General features: G+C 58.6%; 8 protein-coding genes across 8 annotated transcripts; 5 read left to right on the top strand and 3 right to left on the bottom strand.

Moving 5' to 3' along the window:
- Window positions 1-74: 74 nt before the first annotated feature.
- On the top strand, window positions 75-2335 carry GGTG_08310 (40S ribosomal protein S11). Its single transcript, XM_009226150.1, has 3 exons — window positions 75-442; window positions 742-980; window positions 1096-2335. Exons 1-3 carry the CDS (start codon window positions 265-267, stop codon window positions 1162-1164), a joined length of 486 nt encoding a protein of 161 aa, XP_009224414.1. The 5' UTR covers window positions 75-264; the 3' UTR covers window positions 1165-2335.
- A 1303-nt stretch (window positions 2336-3638) lies between these two features.
- On the top strand, window positions 3639-3970 carry GGTG_08309 (hypothetical protein; the record flags this gene model as incomplete). Its single annotated transcript, XM_009226149.1, has 2 exons — window positions 3639-3888; window positions 3957-3970. The coding sequence occupies 2 exons, from the start codon at window positions 3639-3641 to the stop codon at window positions 3968-3970; spliced, it is 264 nt and encodes an 87-aa protein (XP_009224413.1).
- A 224-nt stretch (window positions 3971-4194) lies between these two features.
- GGTG_08308 (hypothetical protein) lies at window positions 4195-5983 on the bottom strand (the record flags this gene model as incomplete). The annotated part of the gene is made up of 3 exons (XM_009226148.1): window positions 4195-4355; window positions 4461-4844; window positions 5191-5983. 3 exons carry the CDS (start codon window positions 5981-5983, stop codon window positions 4195-4197), a joined length of 1338 nt encoding a protein of 445 aa, XP_009224412.1.
- A 68-nt stretch (window positions 5984-6051) lies between these two features.
- On the top strand, window positions 6052-6236 carry GGTG_08307 (hypothetical protein; the record flags this gene model as incomplete). Its single annotated transcript, XM_009226147.1, is given in 2 exon segments — window positions 6052-6200; window positions 6209-6236. Coding segments are annotated over 2 exon segments (177 nt in total).
- A 370-nt stretch (window positions 6237-6606) lies between these two features.
- On the top strand, window positions 6607-11352 carry GGTG_08306 (hypothetical protein; the record flags this gene model as incomplete). Its single annotated transcript, XM_009226146.1, has 7 exons — window positions 6607-6792; window positions 6852-7940; window positions 8740-9166; window positions 9251-10366; window positions 10465-10745; window positions 10842-11066; window positions 11110-11352. 7 exons carry the CDS (start codon window positions 6607-6609, stop codon window positions 11350-11352), a joined length of 3567 nt encoding a protein of 1188 aa, XP_009224410.1.
- A 1115-nt stretch (window positions 11353-12467) lies between these two features.
- Window positions 12468-14039, top strand: GGTG_08305 (hypothetical protein). The gene is made up of 2 exons (XM_009226145.1): window positions 12468-13140; window positions 13259-14039. Exons 1-2 carry the CDS (start codon window positions 12595-12597, stop codon window positions 13733-13735), a joined length of 1023 nt encoding a protein of 340 aa, XP_009224409.1. The 5' UTR covers window positions 12468-12594; the 3' UTR covers window positions 13736-14039.
- On the bottom strand, window positions 13638-16790 carry GGTG_08304 (hypothetical protein). The gene is made up of 5 exons (XM_009226144.1): window positions 16653-16790; window positions 16547-16586; window positions 14688-16479; window positions 14428-14598; window positions 13638-14343 (listed from the first exon to the last, which is right to left on the bottom strand). The coding sequence occupies exons 1-5, from the start codon at window positions 16660-16662 to the stop codon at window positions 14104-14106; spliced, it is 2253 nt and encodes a 750-aa protein (XP_009224408.1). The 5' UTR covers window positions 16663-16790; the 3' UTR covers window positions 13638-14103.
- A 110-nt stretch (window positions 16791-16900) lies between these two features.
- On the bottom strand, window positions 16901-19454 carry GGTG_08303 (IQ calmodulin-binding domain-containing protein). Its single transcript, XM_009226143.1, has one exon. It carries the CDS (start codon window positions 18980-18982, stop codon window positions 16967-16969), a length of 2016 nt encoding a protein of 671 aa, XP_009224407.1. The 5' UTR covers window positions 18983-19454; the 3' UTR covers window positions 16901-16966.
- Between the last annotated feature and the right edge of the window lie 84 nt (window positions 19455-19538).

Below are 19538 nucleotides of genomic sequence, written 5' to 3'. Positions count from 1 at the left end.
CAGGTAAATATGGGGCCTCTCCCCGCATCGCTAGTTTGGCTGTTGACAGAATATCTTGCCTGAGGCCTCAATTTCCCCCAAGCCCCAAGCCCCACCACCAGCAACACAGGGCACACAGAATTGCAAAAAGAAGCAGCTGCGTTTGGCGACCATCTTCCCCAGCGAAAAAAAAGAAATCTCAGCCTTTGAGTTCCCACGACGCCAACACACGCATAATACCCTCGGTCGACGCAGACGAGCGACAACCCCTAGGCGACCGCAAAGATGGCAACCGAATTGACTGTGCAGTCGGAGCGTGCGTTCCAGAAGCAGCCGCACATCTTCCTCAACTCCAAGACCAAGGTCAAGTCGGCGCGCCCCGGAAAGGGCGGCCGCCGCTACTACAAGGATGTCGGCCTGGGTTTCCGCACCCCTAAGAACGCCATCGAGGGACAGTACATCGGTACGTGACGCGACGACGGCGACGGGGTGATTTTTCTGCTAGTTGGTGGGCGGGGGGGGGGGGGGAGGAGATGGCCTTTGGGGAGGCAGAACGTGTTCCACCCGAAGTCCCGCGTGTGGTGGAAAATGTCTGCGTCTCGGGATGAATGGGAACATGAAAGAGGCGGTTTTTTGACGAACGAGGAGGCGGAGGCGTCAGACTCGTGGACTTGGGGTGCTCGTGCGCTGGGAGACTGGATCAGAAACGCCAGGCAGAATGTGGGAGAGAACGTCAGGCTGACCATGATATCTCCCTTGCAGACAAGAAGTGCCCCTTCACCGGCCTCGTCTCGATCCGTGGCCGTATCCTGAACGGCACCGTCGTTTCCACCAAGATGCACCGTACTCTGGTCATCCGCCGCGAGTACCTCCACTACATCCCCAAGTACTCCCGTTACGAGAAGCGCCACAAGAACCTCGCCGCCCACGTCTCGCCGGCTTTCCGTGTTGAGGAGGGTGACCACGTCACTGTTGGCCAGTGCAGGCCCCTGAGCAAGACGGTACGCCTTGTGTTTTCCCGCGGCGGCGTCAGTGGGAGCTGTCGGCACCGGTCGCGCTCCTTTAGACGCCCGCAACCCGCATGCTGGGCAACCTACTAACAAATCTTGGAATCAGGTCCGGTTCAACGTTCTGCGTGTCACCCCCAGGGCGGACAAGGCCGTCAAGTCGTTTGCCAAGTTCTAAGGTGGAGGGTTGTCTCTTTTGGGCATTCTAGGCGCTGTTTCTTTACTCGAGGGCTTTCATTATTCCCATGGATTCCGGGATGGCGGTCAAACGGCTAGCTGCTTTGCGCAAAAACGTGGCATAGAGGCAGCTTTGAATGAGAACTCGTTGGTCATTTTGACGGAGGGGGATACCGCCGCGGGTCGTGTCCCTGGAGGGAGGGGTTAAGCGGGATCTGGCATGTGCCAGGATAAAAGGCTGCTAGATATGACGCTCGGGTTCGGGCACCGTGCTTGAGGAGCAGGGCGTATCGGAGGACAGTCAACGGAGTTCGGTGAGACCCTTTTGAGGTCAAGGATATATCTGTTCTAACGAACTGTATATGGATGTGCTCCCTCGGGTTCTAAGTGCAGGCTGTTGGTCATGGCGCTAGAGGTGGCTCTGTTTCCCTTAGTTTTGGAACCGCCTTGTGATGGTGATGGTGATGGGAGCACCTGGCGCCGGCGTGGAAGATGACATGGCGCCTACAGCAACAGCAAAGGGACGGTAGCGCAGATTATCATTGATGTTTGTCCATATCTGCGGTGCTACACCCCGGAGGGCCAGTTGAGCTGACATTTTGGGCGTCCCCGCAAGGCACAAGTGTTTGCGCACGCTTGAATATCATGTACATGCGTGCCAACGCCTGACTTTTAACTGCGTTGAAACACAGCCGCCTACACTCGATGGAGCTGATGGAAAGAGGTTTGGAACAGAGCAGCATAGCATTTCTGTCAGCGCCCGAAACCTCGGCCTGGAAACAATTCTGCTATAACCGCCCCCCTACGCTGGGAAGTTGAGGAGCTAGATATGCGACCTGCACCTGAATCCTCCGAGCGATGGAAAGCTAGTCGGCCCCCTCGGGGTCGTCAGCTTGAGAGCGAGCAGCAAAGACCGACCCAGATTCGCTGCGCTGTCTTGCCATGTTTGGAAGCAACCCATGGACGGCGAAACTGGTCAACGCAGAACAATACGTCTGTCTGAGGACGCCGCTGATCTGGAGATATTACCATAAATTGCTACGCCGCCCTTCAACATCAAGTCGGAACGAGAGTGGCAGGTGAACGATTTTAAGGGCGGGTAGCGGCTGGAAAGGACGAGCTTTACATAATATACCTAATTGCAAAGAGCGCAAATGACTGCTGTAATGGAAAAAAGAAAGAAAAAAAAAGAATGTGTAGTAAGGGATATCCCGGGGAGCCCCCGCGGGGGCTCGAACCCGGGACCTCCCCCCGGGGACAGTGGGGTCCAAGGCGCAGAGCTTATGTCGTACCACCTAGACCACGCCACTATCCCCGGGCACGGAAGCAGCTGCACCAAGTCAGTCTTATGAGGGGAGGGCTCAACGCTCTCTCGTTTCCTGGCGGCCTTCTGGATGGCTGAGGGTGTCGTTAACTCAAAGCTCAAATAGCCTTCAGCCCAAAGCTTGCTTGGATAGGCGTTAACCCAGGGTTTAAATAGCCGTCCCCGACAAGATGACGGGTTATCATTCCTAACCACCACTACCCTACGCACTCGTGAACATCGTTTATATGTATCCGACCGCGCCATGGATCCTGCGCCTGTGGAAGTTCCAGGAAGTCATCATGGCGTGTTACCCTGTCGTCCTCTGCGACAGCCGCGTGGCGAAATGGCGAATGCGCTGCAGTATCCCGGCCCAAGCCTACTTGGGGAACCCTTTCGCCTCAAGGGTTCGGCCTTTCTACAATTCCCAGCAAGGACTCGCCAGCTTGCGCGTCATTATAGGCTTCTGCTTTGTTTTTCGTCGGCCCTTCCCCCATCTTTCCTTGAAACTACCACAACACGGCAACGCACGCTGGGCGTGGTGGTTGGTGTTGGCAATCTACCCCTTGCTTGGAGTGTTGTGTCCCGATTTCTGCAAATGGAGCGGCATCACCACTCGGCAAGATATTGTCAAGCTCCGCGCAGCACCCGCGGTTTTCGCAATGGTGGTTGGAGATAGGAGTGCATATTGTTGTCAGCGCATTCCTCCGCGCCAGACAACTCGTCCCAGAGAACTCGTCCCACACGGGCGTCCTGAAATATGACATCGGGTCCCAGCGGACCACCCTCCTACCGCTCTCGCAATCAGCACATCCGGTTATAGAGGGCACGTTTCGAATCAACGCCGAAATGAGGTATACTGACGATATGGATAATCTCCCGGGGGATGTTGATGTCCCACCTGCGCACAGCTGGGATAAGGAGGTTACAACCACATAGGTTAGGTAGATAATAATACCACCTTGATATTCGACAAGGCACTATCCTAGTGCGAGGGGAGGCGCTAGTGACCTCCGACCAATTCAACCAATCCAGGCCATCTGCGGGCCAAGCGCTGCTATAGGACTAATCTTCAATTGTCAGCAGTCAGAGTAATCCAGGCTGCCGCCGCCGTCACTCCTCGAACCTGTCTAGCCAAGCTATACTTCAGCCCTCCATTGATACCCATCGCAATGCAGGCATTCAGCACCTTCTGCCTCGACGTCGACCCGCGCACGCGGATACGCGAGCTCTACATGACGGACAAATACGTGGTTGCCCCAGGTAGCCACACGGTCATTCACAGCCTCGCCTGTCTGCAGTGCCGGAGAACCCTAGCAGGCGAGGCGTGTCCGAACAACTATGCCGTGATAGAAACGGGACTGATATGGGACTCGGCCTGCTACCCGACGTCCAACCCCATGCTGACGGCATCCTTCGAGGGTAAGATAGGGCTGTGGGGGATCTTGAGACGGGGTAGGGTGGGTAGACACCTCCGCTGAACCTTCAAGGAGCCCCCGTCTAACCTTTTTATATCTTGATACAACCAGCGCCCACGTTCGCGGCTTCAGCCACGAGCAAGACGTCCACAAGGTCGTGTTATTGGAGGGAACCTCTACCTTTGCCCCGGCGTCCAGGGGGCGGCGACATGATGCTGTGGAGCATGACGGCGGCGGCGGTAGTGCGGTTTTGGCCTACCAAGCATCGTATTCATGGACTGTCTACTATCCACAGGCACCTGTGCCTCCTTCAACCCGTGTCCTCGCAGCTCCGTCCCGAGATTCTTAGCTGTTCATCCTCTTTCCACGCAAAGTCCGACGTCCCAAAGTTGACTGTAACGCTTGTCGCGCCTTCGCAATGGCAGATGCAAAGATACAACTTGCGGTATATGATGTTGCTCGTGAGTCGTTCTGTGTTGGATAAGAGGTAGTAGTAGGGGAGTGAATAACTAGTCAGCTCTTGTACTGCCATTGTAGATATGTGCACGGTAGGCTATCCATGAGAGGCAATCTTACCGACCAAATCACCGTCTAGCGTGTACAAATACTCTCCCGTGCGGTAGTTAATGCCGCAGCCCACCGTACTTCCCGGACCGAAGTGTACCATCGTCGGCGTCCAAATGGACTCTTGGTGCATCGACGCGTTGTCCCCGCGGAACGCCGCAGTCCATGGTTGCCAGCCAAGATGGCCGTCCTTCAAGTAGGCGAGCTCCCCACAGAACCCAATCTTCACGGCAACTTCGTGCCAGCGATAGATGCTCAACTCGTGAACTACAGGCCCGGATGCTTGTTCGATGGTTATTTCAAAGCACGGTAGACCCCGAAGTGAGTTTCGGTGCGGGAAGGGGAAGTCGGCTCGGACGCTGGGCACTCCCTTGCCGTGGTAGCTGCCACCTCCGTCTGTTGGCCGTTGCCGGTCGCGATGTTGTCAGCTCAGACTTCATAAAAGATACCTGTCTTGGGCAGCTTGCCTAAGGGTTACTCCGTCTTGACCAAGCTTCGAACCAGACTCTTCGTCCATCTGCAGAAATCTCTACGCCAGGCCCAAATTCTGGATACTCGATTTTCCACGCCAAAGGCCAAACCATGGCCGTTGGTGTTTTGAGATGCCATGTCGTTGGTGATTCATGTGGGGTGAATTCCACCCTCGGCGCCGACTGTGATAGGAAATGGCGGATGGTCCATCCGTCCTGGTCGGCCTCGGTTTCCACATGCTCCAAAAGCGGCTCTAGTTTCTTCCACAAACCTGCTGTATCCGCCTCGGTGGCGATCCGCAGCTCCCTGAAACCAATGGTTGGCGACGGCACCAGAGGGCGAGGAAGGTGCTTGGCGCAAGCTTCTATGTAGTCGCTGCTGTCGAGGTCCAAGCTTATCATTCCGATCCCGAGCTCAAAGGCCGTCTCTTGTCCCACCGAACGCGGCTCAAAGGGGTCGATGCCGGGGTCGATGAGGGCGAGCGGGATAAGCTTGCAGACTCTCCTCCATCTATCCATCTCTCGGACCCTCAACAAGTACGCCATCAGCCCGCTGTGGCCGCCCTCGTCCGAACGTTCCTTCAAGAGGCGGCCACCCTCATTGCTGTCCAGCGAAAGCTCGACGCAGCGCGCTGAGGCTGGGCCCGGCTCGGCCACCAAAATGCCCTCCCAGTAGGCGGCCACCAGATCGCGGTAGTCCCATGATCCCGCACAAGACGCCCCCTCGAGCAGCACCTCGAGCACCTGGTCCTTGAGCGCGCTGACCGCCAGGCTGAGACACGTTTCGCCTTTATGAGTCTGGGCTTGCATCTTGGTCCCTCTTCGCAAGAGCAGTCGAACCGCTTCTAGAGAACCATATTCTACGGCAGCGTGAATAGGACTGATTCCGTCGCGATCCGGCAAATTGACGTCGGGCTTGTGCAGGATGAGCAATTCCAAAATCTCCAACGTTGAATACGGCTGTATGAAGAGGAGACCAACCGTCGGTGCGATACGACAAGGTGACGTCGGCACCACCTTCCAAGAGCGCCTTGGCCGCTCTGACCTGGCGATGATAGGCAGCATAGTAGGGGGGTGTCATGTATTCTACGTCGACAGCGTTGATTGCCGCGCCCTAATCGAGCAGGGCTGAGATGGCCTCGGCATGGCCCCGTTTTGCCGCGCAGTGCAGCGGCGTCCTACCTTGCTCGTCAGTTGCGTCTACCTCGGCCCCCAAGCCCCATCAGCCCGCTCCCGGATACTTCTCGCCGGCCATGGGCTTGGCGGTCTGGTGCTCAAGCAGGTGAGTAGGCACCTCTTCATTCACGCCGCCACGTAGCGTGGACTAACTCTATCAACGCCCTACAAGGTTGTGATAATGGCCAACACGCTACCGAGATTTTGCCGTGTTACCTTCAACCTGGAGGGTTTGGCGTTCTTCTCAACTCCTCACCGTCTCATAAAGCATTCATCCTAGGAAGAGGTCCTGGTCGACATGATCAGGGAGACGGGGAAGAGCCTCCGTGGCCGGCTGTCTGAAAGGCTACAGGGACTTGTCGACTCCGTAACCCAGATTTCTCATCTCTTTCACTGATACACTTCAAAGTACCCGATTGCCAACTTTGTCCCGAGCGAGCAGTCGGACGATGCGCTCGCCATGAGGTTACATGAGAGCAATTCCCGCGAGAGCATCAGCCCCTGGAAATATCATGACCGCAGCGACCGAAATGACGAATCTAATTGCCGCCGATGATCTCGAGGCTCTCGAGACGCTCAGGGCGCACTTTGCGCCCCATAATCTTTTACTCAAGTTGCGCAAAGGCAAGCCCCTTTCGGCCCTCCAGTCGGACTTGTGGACGAGCCAGTGGACCGACTCTGAAATAGAAACCGCTCGCGTCGCCAAAGGATCGCTGTCGTAATTAACTCCTAGTGACGCGTACTTTGGTTTCTCCAGGCGCTGCCCCCTTGCCGAGGTCTCTTGTACCAGCCCCAGGCCTCGATCGGACCGGAAGAGCTCCGCAATGTTGGCAAAACCGACCAGTCGCCGCTCCAAAAAGTCCTGTTCAGAGAAGTGCGCGGAAAATCCGTCCGAATCACCGGACCCGCTGGCTGCGGCAAGTCGATGCTGGTAAAAGTCATATCTGAGCGGCTGAGACGAAGGTTGGCAGCTGTGGTCGTCGAATATATCGCCCCCATCAGCTCGCAACCCCATACCGAGAACCTCTATGGCGTACTCGCCTCTTTTATGCATCAGGTCGTATCCCAAAGACTGGCGGTGCTCGATCCCGTCGGGGGCCTTGTTGCTCGTATTCTAAAGCAGCGAGTCTGGTCAGAACGAGCAACCCACGCCTTGTTGTCCTCGATGCTGCTGCACGCAGAGAACATGGACCTCCTGGTGGTGATTTACGATATGGAACGCTGGCCGGCGTCGGCCCGTTCCTGGTGGCACACGCTCCAGCATCGTCTCCTTGGGTCGTCCAAGTGCACCTTTCTCACAAGTAGCCGCGCTCTGGACGAAGATCTTGGCGCGGGAAAGCCTTTCCATCTGGACCTGTCAAACGAGGACGGACGCAAACTCGATCTCATCAAGGCTAGAGTCCGCCGACATGACGAGCAGTCTCCAGGCTCAGCATTTGAAGAGTCGGTGCAAAAGGAAATTTTCGCTGCTGCTCAGAAATTTCAGAGGTCGTTCACCGCCGTCGATAACTTCCTCACCCGCCTCTTCCAGTCCTTTACTCCGACAGCGCCCGAGACGGCGAGGATGGCCATTTGGGCCTTGCCCACAACCGAAGAGCAACTCTTTCAAGAAGAGCTGGTGCCATTCTTCAGGCCCGGGCAGTCGCGCGCATCTTCCTGGGTCGTTCCAACGCTCTCGTGGGTTCTTCGTGCCGCGCGTCCGTTGCACGTTATGGAGCTTGCTGTGGCCGTCTTGATCAACCTGTGCAGCAACACCAAGCAGGAATTGCAAGACAAAATTTCGGCCGACATGGAGCGCGACCTCCAGAGCGCCCTTGGAGTTTTGCTGTCGGTCAAGAACCAACACGTGCGCTTTGCCAGCCCTGTAGTCAAGTCTGCGCTGCTCAAACACGCGTCGCTGAAAGACGATAGGGCGTGTTGAGTGTGGTGCACGGGCCCTTGTGTCACGTGACGGGCGAGGACCTCTTTGCCCATCGCCCGCATGGCACATGGATGGCTTCCCTTTGGAGGCTCACGACACGCCAGATAGATCGCCCACGCCTTGATTGATATACGAGACCTAGGCGATAGATACTCTTGGCACCCTTCGGGGTCGCCTTATATTTACGTCTTTCCCCCTCTTGCGGTCTCCTTGATGCGATATGGTAGCAACTCTGATTGATTTTTAGCATCTACCGCTAAAAATCCGATCCACGCCTCAGACCGGATCGTCAGAATTCAATCTACGTCACAACTCGTCGACGTCTACAAGCATCATCGAGCCTAGGGTTCGCCGGTCGACGACCCTACCCAACGGTTAATCTGGGACCCTGTCGCTGCACCGTGGTGACATTGGGATTGTTCCCTGGCGCCGACGAGTCGACCCGTCGGGATCTACCTTGGTGCCTTGCTTCCCTTGCTACTCACCTTCCCTTACCTTTCAACCTCGTCGCACAGCTTCCGCGGCGCCGAACTGTCCCGACACCAGCACCTTGTCGATACCAATCGACATTAGTTTCTCCTCGCTTCTCGCTCGGATCGCGTCGAACCTAGTCGACGCCAATCCGTTCGGCGAATGTCTGGACCTCGCCACCCGACCTAATCATAATCTTATTCCGCCTTATATTTACGTCTTTCCCCTCTTGCCGTCTCCTTGATGCGATAAGGCGGGCGAATCCGTCAAGCTGGGAACACACCATCTCCTGACCCTGCATTGCCTCCACTACCTGGGTGTCGTCCTCGCCGACGACTCGCCGCGGGAGTGGAAGCGATGTTTGTCGTGTGTCTCGACGTACCGACAAGTGGCGAGAGCCCCTCGGGACCCAGTCCTCGAGTTTCCGCACTACGCGTGCCTGTTCTGGCCTTCCCACTTCCTCCAGTATGAACGGCATACTAAGGACAATTCGGACCTGGTCGTCAAGGTGGCCGAGTTCCTCCAACAGCCAACGGTGGCAGATGGCTGGTTCAAACTACACCTGCTCTGCACAGGTACAGCATCACCGGCCAGCGGAGACGAGAAGGCGGATTCCCGGAAACGAGCAGCGCAGATGGCAGCGTATGTCGGCCTTGATTCGGTCGTAGCCTATCTGTCAGGTGATGGGGGCGACTAGAAGACCGGGGGTGGCACTGCCCACGTACCTGTCCGCCACGGCCACGCACAGCACAACGTTGTCCTAGGCCCTTTGCCGCTAGACTTCTGCCTGGAGATTGCTGTTGCCAACGACGACCATGAGAGGGTTGTACAGCTGATGCAACTCGGCCAAAAAGACACGACAAAGCACTTCCCCCTCCACGCGGCGGCGTCGGCAGGCAGCCTGATGACCATGCACACACTTCTCAACATGATGGAAGATGAGCAGCAAAACCATGACGGCCAGACCCCACTTCACTTGGCAGCCGCTGGTGGCCACTTGGATGCTGTTCAGTTTCTGTTGGAGAAGGATAATCATCGCAGGTCATCGGATGCGACGAAGGAGAAGCCAGGAGGAGAAGGGGGTTGCGTTCCCAGCACGGTGGATGCTCCAGACTCGAACAAGCAGACGCCACTGATGCTAGCAGCGAATATGGGTCATGTCGGGGTTGCCCGGTACTTGGCGACTTCTGGCGCAGAGGTCCTGACCCGTGACAAACACGGCAAGACCGCCCTACATCATGCCGTTATCCACTGCCCACAGGTGGTCGAGCTTATTGCGAGGAAGGAGCCTATCGGTCTGCTGGTGCAAGACGCCAGCGGCCAAACTCCTCTGCATATCGCTGCCCGAATCGCCGGTGCCGCGTCGGCGTCTACGATGGTTGAAGCCGCCAGCGACAGCGCACATCTCGGCCAGCTGCCGCAGGCCGTTGACGAGAGCGGGAGGACGGCGCTGCACTGCGCCGCGCAGTCCGGTGCAGCCGACGTCGCGCGGATTTTGGGAGAGAAGGATGACAACCTTCGTCTGACGGTGGTAGTTGAGGATAGCGAGAATCAGGATACTCCAGCACAGCTCGCCGCGCTGTGTGGCCAGCTGGTCGTCATGAAACTCATACTTAGCTGGATGCCGGACACGCCGGATACTCCGGACGGCGGCCTGCTTTTCGCTGCTTCAGATGCCGGCCAGTTGTTGGTGGTACGCCACCTCCTCCACATCGGCTGTCCCCCAGACGGGCCATGGGAGGAGATCCGCCCACTCTATCTGGCCGCTTGGCAAGGGCACAATGCGGTAGTGCTTGCTCTGCTACAGGGCGGGGCACAGATCGCTCCGCCGTCCACGGATGAACGGACTAGTCTCCATCATGCCTCGGCAAATGGCGGTTGTGATGTCGTCCGAACACTCCTTGACTGGCTCCCCCTCCAGGCGAATGGATACATATCGACACTCCCGATTCTCTGGGATTTACACCACTCCATTTAGCGGCCCGACTGGACAGAGAAGTCATGGCCCTCCTGGCAGACCGCGGAGCTGACATCCAGGCCCGCTCGCAGGCTCGGGATACCCCCCTGCACTTGGCGGCCATCAGCAGTGGGCAGGCGGTCACTTTTCTGTTGGACAAAGGGGCGGCAGTAAACGACCAGGACGCCGAAGTCGGAGCGCCCCTGCATGATGCAGTGCGCATGAAGAATATCAAGTCGGCCATGGCCCTCATCAGGGGAGGCGCTGACCTGGATGGCCGAGACGAGAGAAGAAAGACCCCTGTATTGCGCTCTGAAGCGGGGCGACGTCGTCATGGTCAAAGCGTTCTTGGAAGCCAGCCCGGACGGTTTCCTGGATAACATTGGGTCAACCTGAAGCGGGCAGTGCGATGTTCGGCTGCCGGTGTGGCAAGCTTCATCAAGGAATTCAAGGACATAATCGGCGAGGACAATGACCGGGTGGCCGATTTGTTCATTGTTACGGCGAGGCAGACGAATCTCACGGATATCCTCGTGGCCTTGGTGTACTTGGGGGCCGACATCAATCAACGCGGGGGCCGGTTGAACAAGACGATCCTGCACATAGCAGCAGAGCGCGGCAGAGTGGGAAATATGAGCATGATCTGTGCCTTTTATGGCCGGCAAGCCTGTGCTTCTCGATCCGGTCGAGAAGACGGACCGCCTCATTTTCGAGCCAGCCAGGAGAGGAGCCATAGACATCTCCGGCAGTTGCGACCGCCGGGGCCGCACATGTATTGACGCGCCCGGTGACCCGAAAGGGGATGCCGCCCCCGGCACCGCCGTTCGAAGAGGTCTCGACCCTGCCGTTTCTGAGCGGATCAGGACCGGCCGGTTCTATCGTGTCGGCCTCAACTTTGCGCGACCTTGACTGGCCACCATCTTCCTCAGATACGCCACTCGGATTTTCCTTTGCATCACCCTCAGCCCCGAGGCCTGATTCAGAATATCCGGAGCCGCATCACCACGGAAGATGTTGTGGAGAATAACTTGGGCTTCAGGTACGAGCCCATCTATCAGGTTTGCGACCTGAGTGCCCTTCCATGTGTCGGTGACGTCCAGAAAGCCAACCAAGTAGATCTTAGATTTGACCGAACATGTTAATAATAATTGCGCATCATTTAGTCCTTTTTCGGACCCAAAGGGCCGAGGCACTGACTTGTACAGGCTGTGTTTTCTTCGGTCCGCATCCATTACTGGGAGCCGAATAGCATGCTGCAAAGGGACAAGACGGAGTCGAATGGTCTACGCCAGCCCTAGGTGCCGATAGCTCAAGGTGATAATAGTTGCAAGCGACTAGGACCCTGGCGTCAGTAGTGGACGCTGATGGTGTGTGTCCGGGGCATCGAGGGCTCAGGAACTTGATGCCTGACCACCCAAGGCTGAAGGCAGCCAGTTAACACAAAACAAAAGGACAAATACCAACACAAAAACGGGTGGGGTTTGGTCAGTTCGCTGCAGGCTGACCAAGACTACCAGGACGGGTGGGGTTTGGTCAGTTCGCTGCAGGCTGACCAAGACTACCAGGACGGGTGGGGTTTGGTCAGTTCGCTGCAGGTTGACCAAGACTACCAGGACGTGTGGGGGTATGGTGATAATATTGAATGTTGGTTGGTAGGAGTGGTTGGAGAGGTGCATGGGAAATGGCATGGATGTCCCAACAGCTGAAATGCCCAGAAATAGGTGTCAGGTACCAATTGCTCCCGTGACGTGGGTTGCTCTTGTCCAGGTACTTCCATTAATATTATTTCTCCCTCACCTCAAAGATAACCTCCTCATTCAATGCATCCTCTCTCGAAGTACCCGGGGGTCGTGCGTTGTGAACCCTCCAGAGCATCTCGGAAGGCATGATTATGTGGCTCATCACTGGTGGAATGCGGTAAGACAATAGAGCGTACATAGGTGGTAATGTATTACCTTCAGGGTGGAAACAAGGGCGACCGCCCATTGGCCAGCAGCTTCGACCATCATGCTTATGTAACATCCAAAATTCGCAGCGCTGAAGAGCATCACGGCCGGTCAGGGTCGGCGGGGAGGGGGAGCTCCATCTAAAAATAAACGAAAAAGCCGACATGCGCTAGCTTGACTACTCCACGAAAGGCCATACTTCGCGATGGGGTGGCTCGACGGACTCTTCGGTGGACAGCCAAGCAACAATGGGTCAGATCCGCTGCAGAAGCTCGACCCGAAGCTGCGCGAGTTCCTCGAGAAGGAATCGCCAGTGAAGTTCAAGCCCGCCGAGGCCGGCCGGCAACAGCAGCAGCAGCAGCCACCACAACAGCCACCACAGCCCGACTCGAGGCAACAGCAACCCCCGCCGGCCGCGACGACACATGGCCAAGGCACCGACCCCGCCGCCGCGCCAGCAGCGGTGCCGAGCGAGTCGCAGTTCCCCGACGGGCGGTACGCGCACCTGTGGCGGACGTACCGCCCACAGGCCGAGGTCGAGGCCGAGGCCAAGAGCGGCCACGAGAAGCTCATGGACGTGCTCGAGGGCTACAAGGAGCGGCGGTCCAACATCGGGCGCGCCGCGCTCGAGAACTGCGCGCTCGAACAGCTCGACTGGAGCCAGTGCATGAAGGCCGGCGACTGGGAGGCCAAGCTCACCATGTGCAGCGCCCAGGTGCGCAAGTTTGAGCGCTGCTACACGATGCAGTCGGTATGCTTTTCTTCTTCTTTTCTTCTTCTTCTTGTGGCTTTCTCTTCTCCCACTGCTTCGGAGGCGAACTATAGACGACCACATGTACATGTGCTAACCCCACCTCTCCCCTAAATAGCGCCTCCTGAAAGCCCTGGGCTACCTCTCGGCGCACGACCGCCCCGCCTCGGTCGACGAGGAGATCCAGATGCACGCCGACAGCCTGTACCACCGGATGCTGGAGCAGGAGGCCGCGGCGCAAAAGGCAAAGGAGGAAGGGAGGCCCGCGCCCGAGTTCGCGCCCCTCATCACGCGCACCACCTTTGCGGACGCGGCCGACATGGACGACGAGAAGATCAAGGGCCTCGTCTCGGAGGAGGCGCGCCAAAAGTTCGAGGAGCGCGTCCGGGACCTGCCCGAGCAGGAGCGCGCCGCCGAGGAGGCCGCCGCAAGGGCCGAGCTGCGCGCCCAGGCCGAGGCCGCGAGCCGCCTGCACGAGCTGCGGCGCGAGGAGGAGAGGGAGAGGGAGCTGCGGAAACTGCAGGGCAAGGAGACGATACTCGACAAGGTCTCGGGCGCGTTCAAGGGCCCTGGTGGTGGCGGCTCCTCCTCATGATGTCCTTTTTTATTCCTTTTGCGTTTGCCAATGCCGCACTGTTTGTCCCGCGCCAGGGGTTGCAGCGTGGAGACGACCATGGGGGCGCGATTATCCCTACACACCCGTTCGATCTGATGACCACCGTGTACCATATAAACCTATTATGACCAACTTCCCACCCACCCTGGTGATATCAGGCAGGTGGTTAGGGCAACAGTGGAGTGCGCCCGATACCGCCTCCCATCGAGTCCTTCTCGATTCAAGCCAACCATCCCAAATGCTGTGACAAACCGCCGCCGAATGAACAAACGCAACGCAACCATATCTAGTGCAAATCTGGCGACAAACCCACTAAGTGTCCCTGACAAAATGGCAGACAATCCAATCTACCTCGCCTGGAGGGCCGCGGCGGCCCTCTCCAAGTAGGCGTTGAAGCTCTTGACCTGGTCGAGCACGCCGGTCCCTGGGCCGCCGGCGCACAGCTGGCCGCCAACCCTGTGCATGAGGAGCTCGAGGTTCTCCAGCTCTGCCCTTTTCTTGTCGGCAGCCGACAGTTCCGGGGCCGAGCGACCCTCGTCCACCGCCAGCTCGATGTCGTGCATCGCCGACGATATCTGTATATTCCTCTGATGACGGAGACGGACCGTGTGTTAGGTGATTTGTGGCACTCGGCGTGGCAAGGGAATGCGTGAGAAGAGACGGGCGCTTACCAAAACCTTTTGCGCTTCACTCCCGTGCCTCAACCTGAGCGCGTCCATGCGCAGCGCGACCTGATCCCGTTCAGCCCGCAGCCGGAGGATCTCATCGCGGAGGCTGCGTTTCTCTTTTTGGCTTGCACGCAGCCGCTTCTTGAGCATGTGGAGGCTATCCAAAGCGATCGTCTGGGAGGAGAGGGGCCGCCAGGCCTTGGGTTAGCAATGTGAACTTGCCTGAAAAAGAAGCGGCTGAAGGACAAAGTCCCCAGACTTACATGCTCAATCAGCTTCGTCCTCAGCTCCTCCCTGAAGGCCTCCAGCGCCCTGATCTTGGTCTTGAGCTCCCGCCTGGTCGCCGCATCCTCTGCCTCGCCTGCCTTCTCCCTGAGCGTGCGCAGCACGCCCACCGTGACCTCTTCGCAAAGCTGCCTCAGGATGTCGACCGAGGTGACGCCGTCGCGGCTCGCGAACGGGATGCCGGACACGAGCTCGTCCTCGTCCGACTCGTCCCCGCCGGCGCCCCTGAACCTGGTGAAGCGCTGGACGGGCACCGAGATGGGCTCGCCCGACACCTCGACCTCCGGGCCGCTGTCCAGAGGAGGGGGTGCCGTCTTTTTTTTGGCCCTCTGTCTCGGCGGCCCCTTTTGCTTCGGCGGCGGCTCCTTCTGCTTCGGCTGTTCTTTCTGCTTTGGCAGCTCTTTCTGTTTGGGTGGCTGCTTCAACTTCGACGCCTGCTTCTCTGCCGCCGCGCGCTGTGGTCTTGGTGGTTGATTTTGCCTCGATGGGCTCGAGACTGGGGCACCCCGTCGGCGCTTGGGAGGCCGTGGGACCGTCTCCTCGGCGGCCGAGCCCAGCTCAGGGGATGGTGCAGGGAAGCTTCTCCGCAGTCGCTTCCTACCAAGCTTCCGAGCTGCTTCCTGATCGTCGACCTCCTCAGCCTCGCCTGGTGACTCCTCGTTCTGTTCTGATATATCATCCGAGGCCTCGACCCTGCTTGGGGTCTGGGCTTCTTCCACTTCGTCGGCTTCCTCCGGGATCTCAGCCAGTGCAAGAGATGCCCTGGCACTCAAAGAACCTCGCTCAGCCGGCTTGTCGGACGCGCTTGGTTGCTTTGGAGACAGCTCATCGATATCCATGTCAACGCTCGGTGGCCTTGCGTTCTGTCTGCCCCTCCTCGCCATAGTCCTCGTGGCTGCCAGGCCCGCAGAAGCCCGCCTTTTCTCAAGAGCGCGAGCGGCTGGCGAGGACTCTACAACGCTGCTAGCACCGGCGGGGTTTCCGGGGGATAGCTCGTCGACATTATCGACGATGGTATCATTCGAGGGAATTGCCTGGCCCGGGCCGCTGGCCACTTCCGGGGATTCCTCCACCTCGCCGCTACGGACGGCCGAGGAGGCCTGAGAGAGCCGCGCGCTCAGTCTGGCGCCCGAAACAGAAGGGGCAGCAGCTGCGGCAGTGGCGCTCGTAGCGGCGGTGTCCGAGCCCGCGCTGAGCCGCGTCGAAGCAGTGCCGAGCGAGGACCGCGCCCTCCTCGTCTTGCGCTCCAGGGGCGACGACGAAGCGACGACGTGCTCCGGCTCTGCCTCGGCCAGCAGCACCTCCTGGAGCGAGACCGAGGCCGTCTGGCTGGCGGCGGCGCTGATGCGCACGCGCCGCCGGTGGCCGCTCCCGGGCGCCCCGACGGGGCTCTCCGTCACCTCGTCATAGCCGTCAGACGGGGGCTGGTGCGTGATCCGCCGGGCCGACAGCCTGCGGGCGCTGTGCTGGCTCACCTCGTCCTCCGTGTTGTCCGGCATGTCGTAGAGATTGCCCCGCTTCCGAGAGGACGAGGCCACGGTGACGTTTCGCGACGCCGGCGGCGTCGGCGTGCCGGATGGGACGGCATGCTCCGCCGCAGGAGCTTCTTCCACCTCAGGTGAAGAAGGGGGAAGCTCCCGATTGGTACCCAAGGTCGGGGACCCCGCCGGAAGCGGAGCCGGTTCGGGCCCCAGGCCCGGCTCCTGGGCCGGCTCCTCCGCCTCATCGAGAGGGAAAATGCCGAAGGAGATGTCCTCGACTTGATGGCGCCTGGAGCGTTATGTCAACGGTGGTCTGCAGCGATAATGAAATATGGTCAATGCATGAAATAGCATACTGTGCTCCACGCAGCCGCCCGTACATGCGCTCCTCCCGGCCTAGACGTTGGGGCAGGTTAGCAGCTAGGTCTCTAATCAGACAGGAGGGGATTGGCGTCAACGTACTGGTCGCCATGGTGCCGGACAGACTCAAGGTGAGCCGAAGTCACCAGGACTTGGTTTATCAATCACACATTCGAGTGCTGAATTGGTTTGCGGAAAATTCACAAGACTGTCACATCTCGAATTCGCCAAGTGAGCGAGTCCCAGAAGTGGCGATGACGGAACAGCGACGCGTAGATTGAGACGCGTCTTGGGTGGGGCCCTGGTCCACACAGTGGGGCCGACAACGGCACGCACCCGACAAGGCTGGTGTTCCGTGCAGCTTTCAAATGCATCAAAGATTAAAGTAATCATTAATCAAAACCATGGGGGTATATCTAACTAGACTGAGCTGCACCCACCATCTGAGGAGGTCCTGCATTCCCTCCCGATTTATCACTACCATCATGATGGTTCAGATGAAGCTTCCCCATCAGCTGCGCCAGGGGCCTCTTCTCTGCCTTCTCCCTGGCTTCTCGTTCAAGCACCGCCCGCTCCTTGGCCGCCGACTCGGTCTTGTCCCTTTCGGCTTCCTCCCTCTTAGCAACCTCCTCTGGGGCCACAATCTTTTCTTTGCCGTGAGCCATCCTGTTGACGATGCTCTTGCTCTTCGCCCTGGTCCTCGCATACACCTCCAGGCCCACCAAGATGGCATAAGACTTCGAAATTGACACGTGCCTCATGTCAACCCCCGTCTCGTTGAGCGACTTGACGAACGCTCTGAAGTTGGCGGCTGGCGGCCTATAGTGTCCGCTGAGGGGCGACAGCGACTTGAGTCTGCCGTCTTTGATCTTTATCAATCCAGCAGCCGAGATTCGGCTTCCCTGGAGAAACGACGAGTGTTGGAATGCGCCCGAGTTCTTGATGCCGACGTACAACCTGAACGAAGTGTCGGCCACGAAGATCCACGTGTTCTTCTTGACCGACTTTCGGAGTAGCTTGTTGAATATGGTGGCGGCAGAAACGTGCCGCACCTTCTGCAGCCCTTGGGCCTCGTCCAGCCCCGGGGTAGCATATTTGGCCGCTCGTGCCGCCTCCAGCTCAGCGTCAGAGTCCCTATCACTGCTGCTCTCCGCGTTACTGCTGTTGCCAAGAAAGCGCGTCGTGTGCTCTGCCATGGCCGGCCTAAACTCTGGGGTTTCGTCGTCTCTCGGCACGATTCCATGGAGCGAGTCCCTCCATTCTTCTGTCGTGTCGATGGGAGCGTTGTTTTTTGCCCAGCATAAGCGTCCTTCGGCATCGACTGTGACCAGATAATACTGGCGCTCCTCTCGACTGAGGTATCGCACCTGCTCCCTGTCCAACCTCTCTCTCGGACAATTCTCGAGGTCTAGCTGGCGTCCTTCACCATAGTCCAGCCAGTAGAAAAAGTTTTCGCGCGTGTCGCTTTTCTTCCATATCTCATGGTAACTTCTCAAGTTGGAGCCGTAACGGTGCTTGACATCAACCAACTCCAGGAAGTACTGCAGCCCCATCATCTGTGCTCCTTTCCGTCGCTCGGCTTTGATATCTTCTCTGTGCTTCTTGGCAGTCTCGTCCTGCCCCTGGGTGGTGTTGCTGTGGGATGAACCAGAGCCATGCGTCGCTTCCGAGTCAGTCAGTCCGTCCACCGAATCTGAATCCTGGTCGCACGCGGCCCTCTGTGCGACGACAGCAGCCTTTCTCCAGTTCTGTCTGGCTGCTGCTGACCGGCCGTCACTATTGCGGCTCCCCGTGCCAGTGTCGCCAACAGGACCTGCTCCGGAGGATGTGGACAGCACAGGGCTTGTCATCGCCTCTACACGGGGCCGTGGCTGAGTGATTTGGCGAAAGCGAGTCTCGCGAATGGCATGAGTCCAGCGAGTGCCGGCGTCGATGCTGAGACCAGACATCTGGCGTCGTACGCGGTAGCCACGGTAAGTGCGTTGGATCAAGGCGGCAGCACGAGTAAACATGATATCCTCGAGGATCGCTGGCCGCTCGGAAGGGGTTCTCGGCTCACGGGGGCTCCGAAGACCGCGCCGTTCCGAGACGGGTGATGTCGGGGATTCGAACCGAGCTGTTCCGCCCACCGGTGACATCGGCGCTGGGCTGTGCCTGGGACTGCGTGACTTGGATCTATGCTCACGCTCGCGGCCGCATTGGACCTGGTCAATGCGGCTGAACTCATCCGGGGACGGAGGCGTGAGCGAGTCCAGGTATCCCTGGCGCGCCGAAAGTTGGGAGGGCCTAGGAGAGCCAGGCTGCTCTGTTTCGGCGGCGGGCGAGGCGGGATCCCTCGGCGGCGGAGTGGTGGGACCAGGAGTTTTCGGCGGGGTCAGGGGCATGTTTGCGCTGCCTGCGGCCTTCTCTGCTTCTTCCTTTTGGATATGCATCTTGGCTGACGCAGCGCGCGTCGTGGCTTCTGCCGAGGAAACCAAGCAATCGGACGGGTTTGCTGAGGAAGCAGCTAGCCAAGTCGCCGCCGTGGATGGACGGGTGGTGGTACGGTGGTGCTGTGGTGCTGTGGTGCTGTGCACTATCTCGTACTATCTGCTGGTTGCGCGGCCAGCTGGTGCGAACGCCGATGATATATGCATAGGGTGGTGGTTTAGGGGGGTTTGGGATGATCATGGGGCACACGCAGCGAAGGGTCCCGCGGACAGCTCAGGCGATAGGCCGTTCCTGAGATAGGAAGTATCTGAGGCGGCGCAGATGCCTGTAGTGCAGATGCGGGAATTGCCCCGGCGGGCCCCTTGACAGATCTCTGCGGACCCGAGTCGCAAAATCGTGGGTATGCATGTCGCGGCTGTTGTTGCTCGCCGCAACGGCATCACCGCCGGCATTGAGATCAAATCACAGGCAAGCAAGGCGCAGCATGACGTGGATTCCCCACGTTGAGGGCCAAGGGGCCTACGTCACATATCGAAATAGCCTTTGGAGGTCCAGACC

Source organism: Gaeumannomyces tritici, assembly GCF_000145635.1.
Source record: "Gaeumannomyces tritici R3-111a-1 unplaced genomic scaffold supercont2.4, whole genome shotgun sequence".
Taxonomy (NCBI): domain Eukaryota; kingdom Fungi; phylum Ascomycota; class Sordariomycetes; order Magnaporthales; family Magnaporthaceae; genus Gaeumannomyces; species Gaeumannomyces tritici.
Note: the sequence above shows the minus strand (reverse complement) of the source record. Positions and strands in the feature narration are given on the sequence as shown.

Coding starts and splice junctions, on each gene's coding strand:
- GGTG_08310 (XM_009226150.1), top strand. CDS start 265: ATGGCAACCGAATTGACTGTGCAGTCGGAGCGTGCGTTCCAGAAGCAG. Junction 443..741: donor CATCGAGGGACAGTACATCG/GTACGTGACGCG, acceptor TCTCCCTTGCAG/ACAAGAAGTGCCCCTTCACC. Junction 981..1,095: donor GCAGGCCCCTGAGCAAGACG/GTACGCCTTGTG, acceptor TCTTGGAATCAG/GTCCGGTTCAACGTTCTGCG.
- GGTG_08303 (XM_009226143.1), bottom strand. CDS start 18,982: ATGCATATCCAAAAGGAAGAAGCAGAGAAGGCCGCAGGCAGCGCAAAC.
- GGTG_08305 (XM_009226145.1), top strand. CDS start 12,595: ATGGGGTGGCTCGACGGACTCTTCGGTGGACAGCCAAGCAACAATGGG. Junction 13,141..13,258: donor GCTGCTACACGATGCAGTCG/GTATGCTTTTCT, acceptor TCCCCTAAATAG/CGCCTCCTGAAAGCCCTGGG.
- GGTG_08304 (XM_009226144.1), bottom strand. Junction 16,480..16,546: donor GGGCGGCTGCGTGGAGCACA/GTATGCTATTTC, acceptor ATAACGCTCCAG/GCGCCATCAAGTCGAGGACA. Junction 14,599..14,687: donor GGACGAAGCTGATTGAGCAT/GTAAGTCTGGGG, acceptor CTCTCCTCCCAG/ACGATCGCTTTGGATAGCCT.